The 17,270-nt window shown below is 34.9% G+C and overlaps 3 protein-coding genes and 1 non-coding gene across 4 annotated transcripts; 2 read left to right on the top strand and 2 right to left on the bottom strand.

Annotated features, from left to right (window-relative positions):
- The first annotated feature begins 113 nt into the window (after positions 1-113).
- On the top strand, positions 114-7,681 carry LOC115441606 (protein SMG9). The gene is made up of 8 exons (XM_030166470.2): positions 114-446; positions 1,431-1,680; positions 2,069-2,200; positions 2,609-2,878; positions 3,861-4,077; positions 4,412-4,594; positions 6,455-6,621; positions 7,325-7,681. Exons 1-8 carry the CDS (start codon positions 411-413, stop codon positions 7,525-7,527), a joined length of 1,458 nt encoding a protein of 485 aa, XP_030022330.2. The 5' UTR covers positions 114-410; the 3' UTR covers positions 7,528-7,681.
- On the top strand, positions 6,165-6,248 carry Trnal-uaa. Its single transcript has one exon. It is a non-coding gene; the product is annotated as a tRNA-Leu (tRNA).
- LOC115441617 lies at positions 7,595-9,517 on the bottom strand. The gene has a single exon (XM_030166481.2). It carries the CDS (start codon positions 9,502-9,504, stop codon positions 8,188-8,190), a length of 1,317 nt encoding a protein of 438 aa, XP_030022341.2. The 5' UTR covers positions 9,505-9,517; the 3' UTR covers positions 7,595-8,187.
- A 381-nt stretch (positions 9,518-9,898) lies between these two features.
- LOC115441627 (protein Flattop) lies at positions 9,899-16,104 on the bottom strand. The gene is made up of 4 exons (XM_030166491.2): positions 15,909-16,104; positions 11,065-11,278; positions 10,226-10,398; positions 9,899-10,004 (listed from the first exon to the last, which is right to left on the bottom strand). Exons 1-4 carry the CDS (start codon positions 15,933-15,935, stop codon positions 9,954-9,956), a joined length of 465 nt encoding a protein of 154 aa, XP_030022351.2. The 5' UTR covers positions 15,936-16,104; the 3' UTR covers positions 9,899-9,953.
- Between the last annotated feature and the right edge of the window lie 1,166 nt (positions 16,105-17,270).

Raw genomic sequence — 17,270 nt, 5'->3', positions numbered from 1 at the left:
TATCTTTGGATGTAGCGCTCTAAATAGGAATTATAATATAAATCATTCGAAGAATAAGGACAATTTTCAAAAAAATTGTAAACCAGCCTCGTAAGTGGAAACATTGCTATCAAGTCAATTGTCAAACATGTGTCAAACTTATAACTTCATCAATATGTCAGCTGCCAAAATTGCAAAATGTTTATTACCTATATACATACCAAATTTGAATAACTAGGAAATAACTAAATAAACAAAACTAAGATAACTTAAAGTATAGTTTATTTTGTTTCTAGTCCGTGTTTGTAAACGCGTTATATTACTATTTGTAGAAACAAATAGTAAAAAACAGGTTGCTTGTATTCGAGGCCTGTGGTAAAAACGCTGAATTGATTACCTGCATTGTTATTACTTAAAAAAAATATCCCTAAATGGCTGACAAAAAGAAAAAAATATTCATTTCTAAGGTAAGCATTAAAACAAAACATTACCAGTTAATCTATTTTATATCTCCTAAAATTATATACTTATCCCATTCTAGTTGGTAATTGTATGTATAATTCAGGTTAATGTATAAATAAACAATGTTATAACTGATAACCTAGCACTTTAAAAGATGAATGTTTATGTGATAGGTACTTAATTCTTGTTTTTTTTATACAATTTTATGGCAAAGACAAGCAAATATCTGACCTATGGGCAACATCACAACACTGCATAAACAGTAGCATTACCTACTTAACTTTTGATTACAAAGCCCAGCTTGACAGTGCACTGGGCGTAACACCTTATGTTTGATGTAAATAAATGCCTACTAATTCTTATTCTTCTTATTTATTTAGTGGCTGCCACTATTTATTTATCGGTGATTTTACTAATGTTGAGTAATAATAGCAGATACAAAACAAAAAGAGACTATAAAATCAAATCACCATTTTCATCATGCCTGCTAATTAATTGCCTACTATGTTCATCAAAATAGGAACATTATTGTCAATATTCCATGGCTGCTTCTTGGTAGAAATAGCTATAGTAGTGGCTCCTACCCAATTCCTGGCTTGCGCAAACTTCCTAAATTAAGTAAATATTTGATGTATATTTTTGCATTTATCCTATAACAAAAATATATTATGCAGTTTGGACAGATTAAGTCTATGACATAATATATGGATAATGATGATGATGATGCCTTTATATAATAAACAAGTGCTTCCACACTGCAGTTACATGGATAATAAATTAAAAATAATATTTACTCAGAGATGGATCAAGTCCTGGATTTAAATTTTAAGGACTGCTTTCTATCATCAAAATGATGCAGATGGACTTTAACTCTGGGAACCATCACTCATGTAGACAGAGATGGATGTAACACATAGTGAATCTCACAATAGATTTGAAACGTGACAAGGCAATTTAAAACTTATATAAATAAATCTTATATATTACAGGAAACAACTACACCAAGGAGACCCATGATCTTAAAGTCTGATCGAGATGCAAGTAAAGAGCAGTCTAAAGAGAAAGAAAAAGAGAAACAACCTACACAACCAACAATTATTCTCAAAACTAGAGAACAGAGTGCTCCTAAAGAAGAACGTCCACATAGTCCAAAATCACTGAAAACCCCCACGTCTGATGGTGAAGGACTTCACCCCTGTAAAATAGCACAAAATGAAAACAAAGACAAAAAAACTACAGGTATAGTTTTATGTTTTACTAGCTTTTATGTCTGTATGAAAATGTTTTTCTGGGATAAAACTTCCAATTTATATTTTCCCAGGATAAAATAAATTGCTTATAGCAGTCAGGAGTAATGTGCTTCCTATTAGTAAAAAAAAATCGAAATCAGTTTAGTAGTTCCTTAGGTTCAAACAAATAAACAAACTTCGCCTTTATATATTAGTATAAATAATTTACTTTGTCCATTTGCTGAATGAATTGATAAATATAATATGTAAAAAATACATTTAGCAAACACAACAATATTGATTACAACATAAAAAAGGATAAATTCAATGATAATCAGGTATTTTGACAATTATCACTAGAGTAGTAGTGTAATCAAAACTGGTAATATTGTTTTCAGAAAAATTGGCTCATCCGTTGAAATATATGACAGAACCTGTCAAGTTACTTGATGAAGATTTGGAATTCAACAATGCAGCACTGGAGTTTTTACATGATTCAAGCACTAATTACCTAGTTGTTGGAATAATTGGTTAGTAAAAAAAAATATAATATTGCAATTCTTTTTAATAGCAAATTTAAGTCTATACTATTTATACACCATTCGGAGTAAAAAGGTGTGACTTTTTGTATGTGTGTGTTGTTCATGCCTAATCCATCTAATGAGGTGGTAGGTAGCGAGCGATATACTATATTTTTTTAGATTTCTAATGTGTGTGAGTATGTGCATGCATGTGTGCACGTCTGAGAGTGAAAATAACAAAAATAAAATTCAAAAGATTAAATTTTATTTTATACATGAAGAATCATGATATTACATTTGTGCATTTTAATAACACTTTCTTTTCTTACTTATTACACTCTCTTCAACACTATGCACCATCATATGCAATATAAGTTGGTTATTTATTTATTTATATAATTTTTATAACTGTTTCAGGTACACAGGGTGTTGGAAAATCAATGATAATGAATATTTTAGCTCAGAATAAACATGATGAAGCTCTGTGCTCCCAAATATTACATTCCCATGAATTGCCTGAAGAAAATACATTTGAAGGGAATGAAGTAGCTGGCATAGAAAATCAAATGGAAACATTACATTTTGTTGAAACAAATGATGCAACTACTCAGCAGAAAACGACAAACAATTTTAAATTCAAAATGCAGAATATGGAACATATTGAAAAAGGAGTTCATTGCACTAAAGGTATATAATATGGTTAATGGTTTTGCCTTAGGCAGGCTACAAACTACGAAAAATATACAGGGTCATTATTACATTGCGTTACTCATTGAAAACATATATTCGTCTTTGCCTCTGCTAACATTGTGCCGAAAACCGAAATTTGAAGAACAAATATTTTTGCCAAAACCCATTACTTTTCTAACGTTATGATCATTTTGCAATTTTGCGCGAATATGATGTGCTGATGTGCGTAAATATAATTCCGACTGAAAGTAGGATGTTGCTGCCCCGATAAATTCTCTTCTTGTAGTAGAAGTGGCTTTCGGGCATGTAAAACGAATATTACTTTTTATCTTAGTTCATTTGTTCGAAACTTAATATTTTTTATTTCACATCTATGGTTAGAATAACTTATGGTAAAGTGTTATTTTCAAAAAGATAAGTAGGATTTCATTGATTAACACAATGTCAAATTGAACCTAATAACATCTGCGATAGAAAATTTTCTGTACAAACTAAACTAATTAGAATAAAATATGTACAAGGATGAGCAATGTACTGCTTTCAACACACTTCGCGTGAAAAACTAAAATAAAAATCTTACTGTATAGTATTAATACTTTTTCAGTATAAATAGTGTTCTCTATATTAATTCAGGACTTACTTGATCTTTATGTCAAATTTTATCCAAATACATTCAGCCGTTTTGCAATCTGTGCTATACTTCTATTGGTACTACAGTTAAGATCAATTTTAAATTTTAGAAATGATTATCAATCTTACTTATAAACTTGTTTTAGTGTTAGGATTTGATTAAGTATTGCTTAAATAGCTGTCAAAAACATCACCGGTTTCCTAGTTTAAACCTTATTAAGAGGCAAGATGGTGGGTTTTGATTTACAGCTGATTGAGTAAATTTGTGATTTAACTATGCATAGCTTTACGTTTTTTTTTTTTTTATGTAAGTCTATATGTGTTTATAGAAATAAATCTTGTTTTACAGGTGTGGACATGTACGTAACCAACGACCGTGTGATACTGTTAGATTGTCAGGCGTTGTGGTCCCCGTCTCTCATTGAGGAGTCTTACACTAATCCGCTGTCCGCGAGAAGCTCCCATGTGATGACAGTAGACTGTCTCCAAATAGCGTCCTATCTGATGGCTATATGTCATGTCCTGATTACAGTACAGGATTGGTTTACTGACTATAATTTCTTGAGGTATTGCTTTGATTTAAATAAAGAATATTTTTAATTAATGCCATGATCAATCACATGTTCTTAGTAGTTACAATTATATTGTTAGATTTATGCTAACACATATTAATTTTAAAATTAAAATTTAACTATTTTTAAGGATCGCGGTTTCGGGGGGAGTCGCCCCCGTGACCACGAAGGCTGTAGTCTTCGAAACGTCAGGAGAAAACTGAAATATTAAAACCGCGATAAAATCCGAAAAATAGTTTAATTTTAATGTCTAACATTAGCTTAAACATAAGAAAACATATTAATTTTGTGTTCTCATCTAGTTTACTGAACTAATACATAATTCCAGATACATTCAAGCAGCGGAAATGCTAAAGCCGTCTTTATCTGCCTCGAATACAATCACAAGTCAGGATGGTTCGGAATCGACCAGCGGTGGAGAGAGTCACCCGCACCTACTGCTTCTACACAACAAGTGTCAACTTGAGGACTTCACGCCTCAAGCAATTAAAATTATGCAAGATCTTTATAGGTAAATTATCTTGTTATTATTAATGATTTTGTGGCGGTGCAATTGTACTCACCGCCGTCTCGAGAAGACCTATGTGGTATTGATACAACTACTTATAGTGATTTATCGCATAGCAGTCATGCAAGATGGCGATAAAACGATCCTGGATTGCGATTGCAGAATTTGAGCGACGCGTTGCATATATACCACCTCCGAATAAAACCCTCGGAGGGGCCGTAACCATCATTTAAGACAGCAAATTCGTGGTTTTACTTGTATTGTGGGTATTTATGGACGGTGGCACTTGACATCAAATGACTCACTAGTTTATTTGTTGGCCATAAATGGTTCTAACCAACATACAATTATTCCCCAGACTAATGCATTTATAATACTTTCCGCAGGGTGATAAGTAACGAAATATCAATACTAGGTCAAAGGAATACAACTACATAATTATAATACATTTCCATTTAAGCCTCTCGAAACCCAAAATATTTATTTATTTATTTTACACTTTGCACACATGGTAGGCAGACTTAATGCCATGGACATTCTCTCCCAGTCAACCTTGGGGTGGTGTAGAGAGGACGGAGGTAGGTGTATAATATTAAAGAAAGTAAAAACACATAAAAAGAGTAGTAATAAACAAATTTAATAACAACATACTCGCATAAATGTATATTTAGTAAATATCTTTAATATTTAAAGGATAAATTTATGTATAGACATTAAACAGTATTGTTAGTTATAGACCGGCCATCAGAGCCAAACATTTAATACAAATAAGTGCCATCTACCGCGTAAAAGATGAAGCATTTTATAATTTATTTTACATTGGTGTTTTGCTATTTCACGGTAGACTGAGTAACCATCGAATGCGCGCATAATTTTTCCTTCAAATTTTGCGCACATGCGATTTGCGGCATCTTCTCAATGTCCGCTCTATATAATCTTGGAACTCTGTGTATACTCCAGTCATATACACTAAAGTAGTAAACGGCGATAGCCTAGTCGGATGAGAAACGGACTGCCGAGACGAATGTCCACAGATTCAAAATCCAAGAGCATGCACCTCTGACTTTTCGAAAGTTATGTTTGTATTATATTTTGTGACTTATCGCTTGCTTTAACGGAGAAGGGAATCATCGTGGGGAAACCTGCATACCTGAGAAATTCTGTATAAGATTTTTGAGGGTATGTGTAGTCTAACAATCTGCACTAGGCCAGCGTGGTAGACTAAGGCCTAATCCCTCTCAGCAGTAGAGGAGGCCCGTGCTCAGCAGTGGGACAGTATGTAATACAGAACTGATATTACATTATAAACATTTAGGCAAGGCGACACGAAAATACTTTTATAATCGGTAATACGTAATTATAGGTTTTTGCGACATCAATTATTCAGCATAGAATTACCATGATTAGTTATAAAAATCTGTTTACAAGTTATAAGATACATATATCCTCGAAGAGATCCCGTACAATCTTCATATTTTAATACCACTGTACAACGTTACCTAAACACTGTTGTTTAGGTAAATATCGATAACCTATCTGTATAGTTTATCGTTATTTCAACACCTGTGAATAAGTCAGGTTGGCCGAGTGGTCTAAGGCGCCAGACTTAAGTTCTGGTTCCCGAGAGGGAGCGTGGGTTCGAACCCCACACCTGACAAAGGGTTCCCCAATTTTTATTAATAATTCAAAAATATTTTGTTAAGAGCTTTGTAAAATTGCGTTTTATTCTGAAAAGTTACGACAATTGTTATACTCGAATTCTACCTAACGCATAAATGTTATTTAAACATCAAACTGTTAATTAATGTTGCGTTTAACTATTTAGATTAAGCATTGATTTATAAAAAAATATTTTTTTTACAGAAAAGCATTCCAGAGGTCCAATTTACAGCTGAACTCCGGAATGTATATGTACAGCGACACTAACAAAAATGGTTTGAATGTAGACAGCGTCTGCAAAGGATACAATGTGGACGATTGTGGTACTCCTATCAACCTGTTCCTTTTACCAGAGATCACCGAGGACTTTAGTGAGTATTAATTAGTAAATATTTTATATAGAAAAATGTTTGATACATTTAGGCCATTTGCAAAAAACAAATTACCCTTACCAACTTTGCACTTTAATACTTAAACAATAATAATAAACCGTAATTATTATAACAAATTAATAAAGTCTAGGAATTCTATAAAAAGTTTAGGAATTGAACACAAATCCATTTTCAAATTATCCTATCAGTATTACAAAAGCAATTTAAAGAATAATACATATTTGAATTTAAAACTCACGTAATTCTAATGACTTCGAATTAACTATCAATCATATTCCAGATATTTTTAAAAAAGCGTGAAGTATATTTTTATAATGGAGAAGCTGACCCAACAGACGTTGTTCTGTCTTATGTACAGTACTATATATGCACGCGCGCATTCTGTCGATCGCTGACAGTTATTTCAAACCACTGACAGTTATGTAAAACCAATATTGTTAAGTTTTCTTAAATTTCCTAATTTTCCGCGCATTTTTTTAAATTTTTCTTTCATAATAACCTTCTCCTGACAATAACAAACACAGCAACAAGAAAATATTGAAATCGGTCCACCCGTTCACGCGTGATGGCGTGACCAACGGAAATAGGGATTTATTTTTATATATATAGATTTGTGTATTATAAACAGTGTAGTTGTAATTGAAATTCGTCTCCGTTGCAATGATTTTCGATATATTTCCAGATAACAGAGACATATACCGCGGGCATCCACCTTTCGAGCAATTAGCGAATCGTCTACGTTGGATGATAATGGGCGTTAACCGACATCAGATCACAAACGTTCCTAAACTATCAGAAAGAGGATGGTTCCACTACTGCAACAAGGCGTGGGAAACTATAAAAAAATGCACATTCTTCATGGAATATGAAAGGTTTCTGCCTTGAGACGTCACATGTTAAGATTTCTACGTAGACACAGATAAGACACAGGTGTTCGAATGATAAAGATAAATTTAATAAATTACTTTATTTTTAATGAGTCATACAATGAATTGTTAAAATGTATTGGACCCAATAAACAGTTTATATAACTACTCGATTTTGGAATACATTATTATGATAGACAAAGATTAAACATGGTGCAATTAAAAATAAACACATTCGTTGATACATTGTGATGAGCAAAAACATTGTTCTACTGTTTTAAGTTTTAATTTTCTTTGTATGTAATGTTTTAACTGCTTTGCTGTAAAATATACACATCGGTCGATACTGTGGTACTAACAATAATTTTAATTACAAAATTGACTCTTCGTGATACGTGATCTACCGAAAGGAGTTATTACTTATAATCCAGATCATACAATTTATAGCATGTTTAAATGTCATAAAGCACTTCACTATGGGTGTCGTTATGCATATTGGAATCAATCCACAGCTTAGAGAATGTTTGCCAAAGAGAACTATGTTGTTGAACTTTTTTACACGATTTGATATAAAATACGTTTCCTTAGTCGTTCTACACATGTTAATATGGAATTTGCCATAGTTCAGCTTCGCAATACTAGGTCCAATTGGGTCGGTGAAGACAAATTGAACATTGCATCATTGGTAAACACTGTCTATGAGCGGTTTACGTCTCTGCTCTGGTGGCTTATACGCGTGTTGGTAGACGCTGGCCAACCGCCAATGCTCCGGATATCCTGTTGCATTAGCATCCCGCCAAATACTAAACGGTGGCGCCAATGTAGGTATCGTGTACGATTTCTTCGTGTAGGGATGCCGCATCTTTGGAATTTTTATGTTCTTTGAATCACCGCTACTGGTCACGCTTTGCACAGAATTGGGATTACCTGCTTTGAAAGCAAACTTGTAGTCCTCTCGATTCTTCGGTTCTGGCGGCGATTTCCCTCCGTTGCAGGGTAGACAGTGCTTATGTTTAGTATTGCAACTAGAAGTATCGCTGTCTTTGTTAGACCGTCTTGATATCTGAGATTCGCTGGGAGAGCTGTGATGCAATTTCCCTTGTGCCAGCGGAGTCTTATCGTAAGACTCCAGACTGTGCCGAGTGTGATTTAGGTCAATGCCACTTTTTGTCTTGTGGTCTTTCCAAGCGTCTTTTATATGTTCTAACTTATCTGGCCTCTCATCGCGACTTATTTTACGGCTCATCTCGCTAGGGGTGCCACAACCATTAATACCATCGCACTGCGGTTTCTTGTTGCCAGAGCTTTTCCTACTCGACGATCCGGAACGAGAATTCTTCCCGCTGCTGTAATGCTGCGGACAATGTTGAACATCACACGAATCCTTCCTTTTTTCTTTTGACATGTCCTTCTCAAAATATGGCACTGGATGACGACCAACGTCTTCTGCAATACGATTTTGGTTAAAAATAGGATTCGCATGCCCAATCGTTTCTTCAACATCGTCTTTCGGAGTATGTACCATTGTAAACACCGCTGGGGCTTTCGATCCATTTGAACCGTCAATATGTTTCGGAGGCCTTGGTTCTCTTTTAGGATCATCAGGTCTAAAGTCCCAACATATGGCTAAATCCATTAGCGACATAGGCTTTTTGTATTGTCCTCCAAGATCAGGAGCCGATGTAGACGGTCTTTGTTTGTCGTCTTTTTCGTTGTCTGTTTTTTTAGGATCGCAAGTCTTTGGTCTATGAACTCGCATTTTAGTACAACACGTGGGCCCAGAGGCGCCGTAACCTTTCCAACCTATGGCATAAGGCTTTACAACAATGTCCGAATCTCGGTGCTCGGCGATTTTGGTCATATTCCGGTAACCCAAGGTATCTGGCAGCGGTTGATGCTCCAAGTTGCCAACGTGCATCTTTTTTGCGAATTGGAAGTTCTGGGTAACGTCCACGTATGGTAACTTTAGCGTTTGACTCTTTTTATTGTATTTCATATCTTCACTAAGCTTTTCATTTTTCTTCGCATTTTCTGCAACTTTTCTCCAGAATCTGTCCGCTTCTGGCTCTTGAGGCCCGTGCACTTGTTCTACAGCGTGTTTGACGAGGAGGTCGTGGCTTTCGTGCCTGTTCTCAGCCGAGGTCAAAGATCCTGGCACATACGGCCCGAGGCCATCAGAATCAACCGGATCCTTTTTTTTATTCAAATCCAAGGGATCGTCATTCACATCCGATTCTTGAACGCACTTATCCTGTTCCTTGTTATCATCATTTTCGAAATCCTTTTTAACAGAAAGATTTTGTTCCCGTTTTTCAGAATCCTTATTGGTACAGACATGAAAAATTTTAAATAGAAAATTTAAATGTTATACGTTTTTCTCAATCACTCACTAAGAAATAAACAATGCTATAAAAATAAATGTATGTTCTAATAATATGTACGTTGTCACTTGTGCGCCGTCTTGCATTTGCGACTGTGATATGGACATTGCCGTGGCTGTAATAAATGAAAATAAAATAAATATAGTACCTACATAAATCAAAGAAACGTGAATGCCAAATACTATAAATAGCACGACACTAAAAATACGTATTCAGCTACATTTACCCCTTGCAAGTTTCAAGGTGAGTTGGAATCAGCGCGCGCCACCATAAACAAACAACATCGTTTCGCGCGTAAATATCTACTGAGGGCCGCGTGTCACCCCATTCACTTACTCTAAAGGTCTGCTCTTGCTGCGGTTTGGCTGGGACCTCCTCCTTCTCCCCTTTGGCGCGTTTGCCACCGCGCATGCGCGCCGCCGCCGCAGCAGCCGCCTTGGGTCTTTGGATACGAGGATTCACCCAATCTGAAAATCTCGAGTCGGGCGGCTCCTTAGCTAATTCTTGAGCTGTAACAAAATACACGTAAGAAAAATCAATGCGCGTATGAGTCAACCTGGGGTACGCGTGTAAAATTTAATAGGTCATCGATTTGTAACCTGTCTTTATGCGATCTCAAGTAAGTTGATGTACAAAGAGAAACGCCGAACTACTCGACAACACGGCATTACGTGAAGTAGGAAGTGTTTCGCGTGTATGTTGACAAATAGACTATCAAGCTTTATGGCGGCCGCCAAGGACGAAACAGTATTATATGAGTTTGTTAAAGTGCGCTACTAAAATAATTTGCATTGGGTAATAAACGCAAATGTGAACGCTCATTCGCTTATTTCCATGTCAATATTCTTTTGTGTCATATAGGAAACTTTGAAAACTGTATACGTGCTTACAGGAGTATACAGTTACAGAAAAAACGTTCTATCAAATATAAAATTGAAGACAACGTATTTTCCTAGATGATACTAGATTCACCTTCCTTACATGATTTTTTGTAATTTGTGCCTTATATGGCGATAGACTCGCCCCTAGGGATGAAAACACACACGACAAAAAGCGGATAAACAATTTGCGTTCTGCCTACGCTTTCGGGGATAAAAAGCGTGAGAGTACAGCAAAGTACATAATATTTTGTAGCGTCAACGAAATTAAAAATGTGTAATACTTTTTGCACTTACCAACTTTTCGCGTTATTTTCCTTGGTAGATCCCAAGTACCGGTATAGTGTCCAAAGCAACGTGAGGTGCCTCGAGGAGCACCGGGTAGGAAATGTCCGTTTATGTCGCATATCGGCTTCGGGTTCGGCCGCATTTCTACTGGGCGGGCGCGACTTGGCGCCCAACGTGGGACTTCCCAGTTGCCAAGACGCTTTGGCGTCGACTCTTTGTTAAACTGTATAAAAAAAGAGATATTTATCACTTCCCAAGTTATGCGTATAATTAAACTATCAAATGGAATGGTATTTGTTTCTTTCTTCTAGCTAATAGTTTCGTCGGTCCCATGAAACTATATGAAATATTGGTAAACATACAGAATAGCGTTATATTTTCACTTAACGAAAATGTGCGAAAGTAGATTTGATAAAAACTTGCGTTTATTTCTTTCTTACAATAGGTGGTTTAATTAATATTAGTACTATTTATATAGTGGCCCACATAAGTGGGTCGCGTTCCAGGATCAGCGTGTCCGATTCCAACAGGCCGGCATAATTGTGTCGACTACCAAAGGGATAATCACCTCTCGTCAGTCGATATCCTATTGGACTTCACTCCACTTACCATCAGATGCAGTGGGATCATTTTCCCGGGTAAGTATAAAAAAATACAGTTTAAATAATAGTTACAAATTTAATAAAAAAAGTTCCTACAAATTATCACAAAAACAATTATTACAGAACTAAATTATTATGTCTTCGATCATCAGTAATCACAGATTATGTTGTTTATAAACTGAAGGATGACGCGTGTTTGTGGTGCTGCAAGCACGTGCCGCCTTTGCTTTCATCAATAATTAAATTTCAAACAAAGAAGGAAATTAAAATAATGCAGTGCCAACATTATTTTAAACTTAAAATTTATGTAAATAGAAAAAAGTAATGTTTCGATCCCTATATTTTATTGTTTAAAATATTTTTGTATGAAAGTGTGATGAGTGTACTTCAAAAATGTCATATTTAACAAGTTTTGTAGTAACAATAGAGCACGCACGCGATATACATTGATCAGGTGTCGAATCGCCCCTATGGGCGCGCGTTATAATCATCTCGCCCAACAAAGGGTTGCCAATTGTTGTTTACCCCATCCATCACGCGCCCATTTGACTAAATTATAAATGTCCGCAATAATTTAGAATTATCTTGTCACAATTTTTTTTTTATGATTTGTTGTCTGACAAATTTATGTGTAAGATCTAGGCAACACTTAAAATGTGCAACTGGTTTATTGTTTTTAACGTCTTTTATAACTACTTGCCAACAACTTGTAATAAGAATTTACCTCGCGTAATCATTTGGTATAAAGTAGTTAAAACATAATATCACAAGTAGGTCGTATTGTTTTGAGTTTGTATATATGTATCTACCCACAGATAACCTTAGCATACTACTTTAATTTTCAAACACCTTATTTCCAACACGTTTCACGGTAAAAACTATAAACCATTGTGAGCTACAAATATTAAAAACTTCTTATGACGGAATTGTCTACCATAACCACTAAAAGAAAAAACATTAATAGAGCTCACTATTTAAGGGCAAGTTTGCAATACATCCCAATTTGTAGCTTAACAAATCATGACTAGCAGTCATCAATCAGCTACATGGAAATACTTCGTCAACTTTATTCCAACGTCAATTGACTAATGTCTAAAGGTAAAACGGCATTCCATTTCATGGTATCCTTGAACTTCATTTGTTACACTAGAAACCACAACCCTGTTCAGGTATTGTCCTAAATTGCGTTAACTTTGATGCTTTGTCGACTATATCTAAATTTAGCAACTCTATAACTACAATATAACGTATGGCGGCTTGACAATAGTTTGACATTTTGTTGCGTGTTTTGAATAATACTAGTTTAAAATCCAATTCAATAGTTACTATCATTAGCTTAATGTTCTTCGTAGTGATAAATTGAAGTCTATTTTTGCACTAAGCATAGGTATAAGTTATGTCAATTTTAGCAGTCTATACGAATCTAGGTACCTATTATTCGAAATATTTATAATGTGGCTAGTAACCATTTCTGTAATTCACTTATTAAAAAAATATTAGGTGATCTATTATAATAATTTCTGGTAAGTCCGAAACATTTATTTCTTACTTCAATTTATCATCACCAAGATTGACCACAACACTTAAATTGTTGGTTAGATTACAGTTATGACTACAAATATAAACCTATGAATCGGACAGCCGGAATCAGACAGTCGGAGTCTGCCGCGTGTCGCGTTTCAGGACCAACCACCACAGATAGAGAAGTTGTTGCTATTGTTATTAATAAGCTATGTAAGTTTACATGTTACAATAGCACAACTTATAGAATTATAGGTACCAAATATACCAATTTTGTATAACTACAATTGTAACACAAAACCCTAATTAAAACATGCGTAGTAAGTAGGTATTGACACTTCCAAAAGCAGGACTGACTTATAAGTACTAATTGTTACTCGTTGACTAGGCCCGCGTCAATAGCCTTTCCCGCTACTAAAGTCCCTGAAACACTAGCGATCCATAGCGTCATTTATACGACGCCAGCACCATCTATTTAATAATAATAATCGAACTCTTTATTGTATAATCAATAAAACATAGAAAAAAACAAATACAATACATAATTCTACATTCATTTCATTGGGCGCTTTTATCACTAAAAGCAATTTCTTCCAGGTAATCTTGGAAGAATCTGATTAAAAAAAATCATAATTTCCCAGGATAAAAGTAGTCTGTGTATTAAGGACCATTAAAAAAATCTCGCATCACATAATATATTTTTGGGACGAAAAATACAGACGCAGATGCCATTTATGTTTTCCTTCGACAAGGCGATGTAATCTCGCAGCTTAGTTGCACATTCAATCAAAACAACGATGGTAAAAAACAATTTAACACAGATACATCACAGCTATTAACTAAAGACCACCAACTATATGTGTCAAACAGGGATTAACATCGCATACAATGCCGTGAAAAATTGTCATTCGGCTGCGAATAAAAAACTCACCCCTCCTCGAATGACCCGATACTTTAAGGGATGTAAAAATAATCGATTCTGAACCTTTTTCATAACACGTACGGTTCACTTTTACAAACATGGGATACGGTTTAAATTGTCCAGGATGTAATTGGATGTATCGTAGATGGATTAAAGGCATTACAATTTGCGCGCAAATAAAAAACGTTTTGTGATAAAACATTGTAGGGATAATGGTGTTGCAGGTGCACTAATCTATACGTGATTAGGCATAGTAATACAAATGATAAGATTTCATAAATGAAAAAAAATCAACTTAGTACCTACTTATTTACATCGGAATCAGTCACAGATTCTATATACAACAAAAAGTAAATGATCATCATGACGCGTCGATTATTAAGTATTGAAATGTATAGTACTTATCTTGTAAAATATAATTTATCCTTGTAGGTAAATTATTTCCTATATTTACGCGAATATTAGAGAAATAAAACTAGTTTTCGGATTTTATCGTGTCTTATTTTGTATTTTAATCGATAAAATCCACAAGTTTTATTTCGATAAATTATTTCCGATATATTAAGTAACGGCGATCAGTAAGTCCATCAAGAAGTCATCTAATTATAATATTATTGTATTATAACTGATGTATTATAAAAAAAACTGCCTCGATGGCTTAATTGTTTTACGGTACGACGACGCGGTAATACTGAGGTCTCGAGTTCGATCCTCGGGTCGGGCAGTGATATTGGGTTTTTCTACTCAGTATCAGCCCGGAGTCTAGATTTTATTCCCTATATTCCAACAGATTCGCCTCCTATCACAACATGGGACGGAATACACGCGGCGGAAAAGTGGGTGTATCACTTGCAATCTCTGCCTACCCTTTCAGGGATAAAAGGCATGCGTGTGTGCCTTATAAATTAAACGAAAGCGACGATAGGTTGAAATGAGCATTGAACAAGCTTCGGTGGTACCAGGTAATAAGGTAGGTAATAGGTATATTATTTTTAAAGCAATTGCAGTTACCTCGCTGTACTACCCAAGTATTTAAATGCAATAAGCTACGTTATGTTAATATGGCAGAATTATCTAAATAAATATTATAAATGCTAATAAATAATGAAGACGTTTGATAGAAATAAACGCAGTACCCGCTGGCCAAATATGGATGGAATTTAGTACACGGATAGGCCAATTGATTAATTATCAGAATATAATGGGCGACTTTTTATCCCAGAAGTACCAACATACCGGAACTTATACCTCGGATAAGGGTATTTCACGTGTACGGCGCAGCAAATAACGTCTACTAAACAATAAATAGAGAGATCTATGGTAAGTAGCAGACACGCTAGTAACTTTCTTATATAACCTAGATATAAATCCAATCGACAATTTACAAATACTATTTAATAGGTAACTAGTTTTTGCTTGGGGCTTTGCGGGCGTAGAGTTTTCCGGGATAAAAGTATATACTTTCTCGGAGTAAAAAGTAATTAATATCATTCCCAACATTCTTCTTACCGAATTTCATCAAAATCCGTTTGTTTGTTTATCGAATTCTGACAGACAAACGCGGCAGGGGGCTTTTTATATAATAATATGTAAGGAAACCTCAGTCAGAAGCCAATTCATTAGACGCGTGCAACCATTAATTTATAAATCAATAAATAAGAAAACAAGCGTGTGATTACAAAGAATAAAAGCATATTATTAGTCAATCATCCAAACGGATCTCTTTTCGTTAGTTATGGCTATCTAGCCAAGAACAAAGGAATCACTGATTTGTCTTCAAATAATATAATACCTAATTGTCCACTTACTTGTCCGCTGTCGAAATTGAAAGCCATACTTGTATGTCCGCTCTTCGCTCTTACAAAAAAATATATAGATCCAAATGTAAATTATCACAGACTACTTGATTTGAGTAAAATATTGTCAAAAAACTCGTACATCTGTCAAAATAAACATAGAATTCGAAAATTTTGTTTATGGCATCGCGGAGTTGTTTGATGGAAAATGGAAAAGCCTATTGGCACAACTGCGTAGTTGCTATGGTAACGCTACAATTTTCCACTTTCCCTACGCTACAACCTCGTTCATTGCTATAAATCTGAATAGCAAAGATAATTATAATACGTGAATAGATAGACATGAAAATAGTAAATTGGATTAATATTCGATTCTAATTTAATGCGTACCTATTTGAACACATTTGCAAAGGAGTAAATTATTGAATTATGTATTGAATAGCATTTTAGTACACCAAAAGCTTAATAATTAGATATCAATTGTATAAATATATTACATTTGTGACAAAATTTTAATTGGTTTCATAATCACTTATGAAATAGTTCACGCATGTCGTTAAATGCTGCGTTACTTTTTCTTTCGTTGCTTTTAAAAACACATGAATGACTTATCTATTTCCACCGGCAAGTATCAGGGCGCATGTACAGATGTGTTCCGGTTTGGATGACATTGTAGTCAGCGTAATTACTGGGCCCTTATTCTGTATGATAGTGAAATCGCGTAACGCGGCCGTGTCATGTTATCTTCGAGAAATGTGTGTGGAATGGTATTCTGTAAGCCAATTTTCTATAGTACTAAACATGATGGGTTGTGTTACATGCTTGTTACGCACTGTCAAAATAACGTGCGGGATAGAGAATAAGGCCCCTGGCCACTTATCTTCTTACGTCTCAGGGTAACGTGAGAAGTCGAGTGCCACGCAGTAGTTTACAAATCTAAAATTCTGTACTATAATGATTTCTTATGTTTACGCGAATGTTAGACATTAAAATTAGAGACATCGGGAGAAAAATAAAATATAAAAAACCGCGATAAAATCCCAAAAATAGTTTAAGTTTAAATTCTGTACTATATTGCTACTGTTTATTGGCGGATTGAGCAAATGCTATTAGGTTTTCCTGTTCTATTAGCTCGGAGTCTGGAAATTGTGTCCAATATGGTTATAGGCTCTCCCCCTATCATTAAAATGTTCAATTGAGGCAGCAAATTTTTCAGATTTGAACATTGTTATGTATAGTACCTAATGGGGAGTTTTTGTTTAATGTGTATGTATGTGTACCCGTGTACTTAATTTCATATCCGCCATAACTATAAAATATGGCAGTACGTGCTTTCCGAATGGAAAAACTTTATAAAATTATATGTTAATCCTA

The sequence above is a fragment of the Manduca sexta genome, chromosome 11 (assembly GCF_014839805.1).
Source record: "Manduca sexta isolate Smith_Timp_Sample1 chromosome 11, JHU_Msex_v1.0, whole genome shotgun sequence".
Taxonomy (NCBI): Eukaryota; Metazoa; Arthropoda; class Insecta; order Lepidoptera; family Sphingidae; genus Manduca; species Manduca sexta.
The sequence above is the reverse complement of the archived record's forward strand: the minus strand, read 5'-3'. Positions and strand labels throughout refer to the sequence as shown.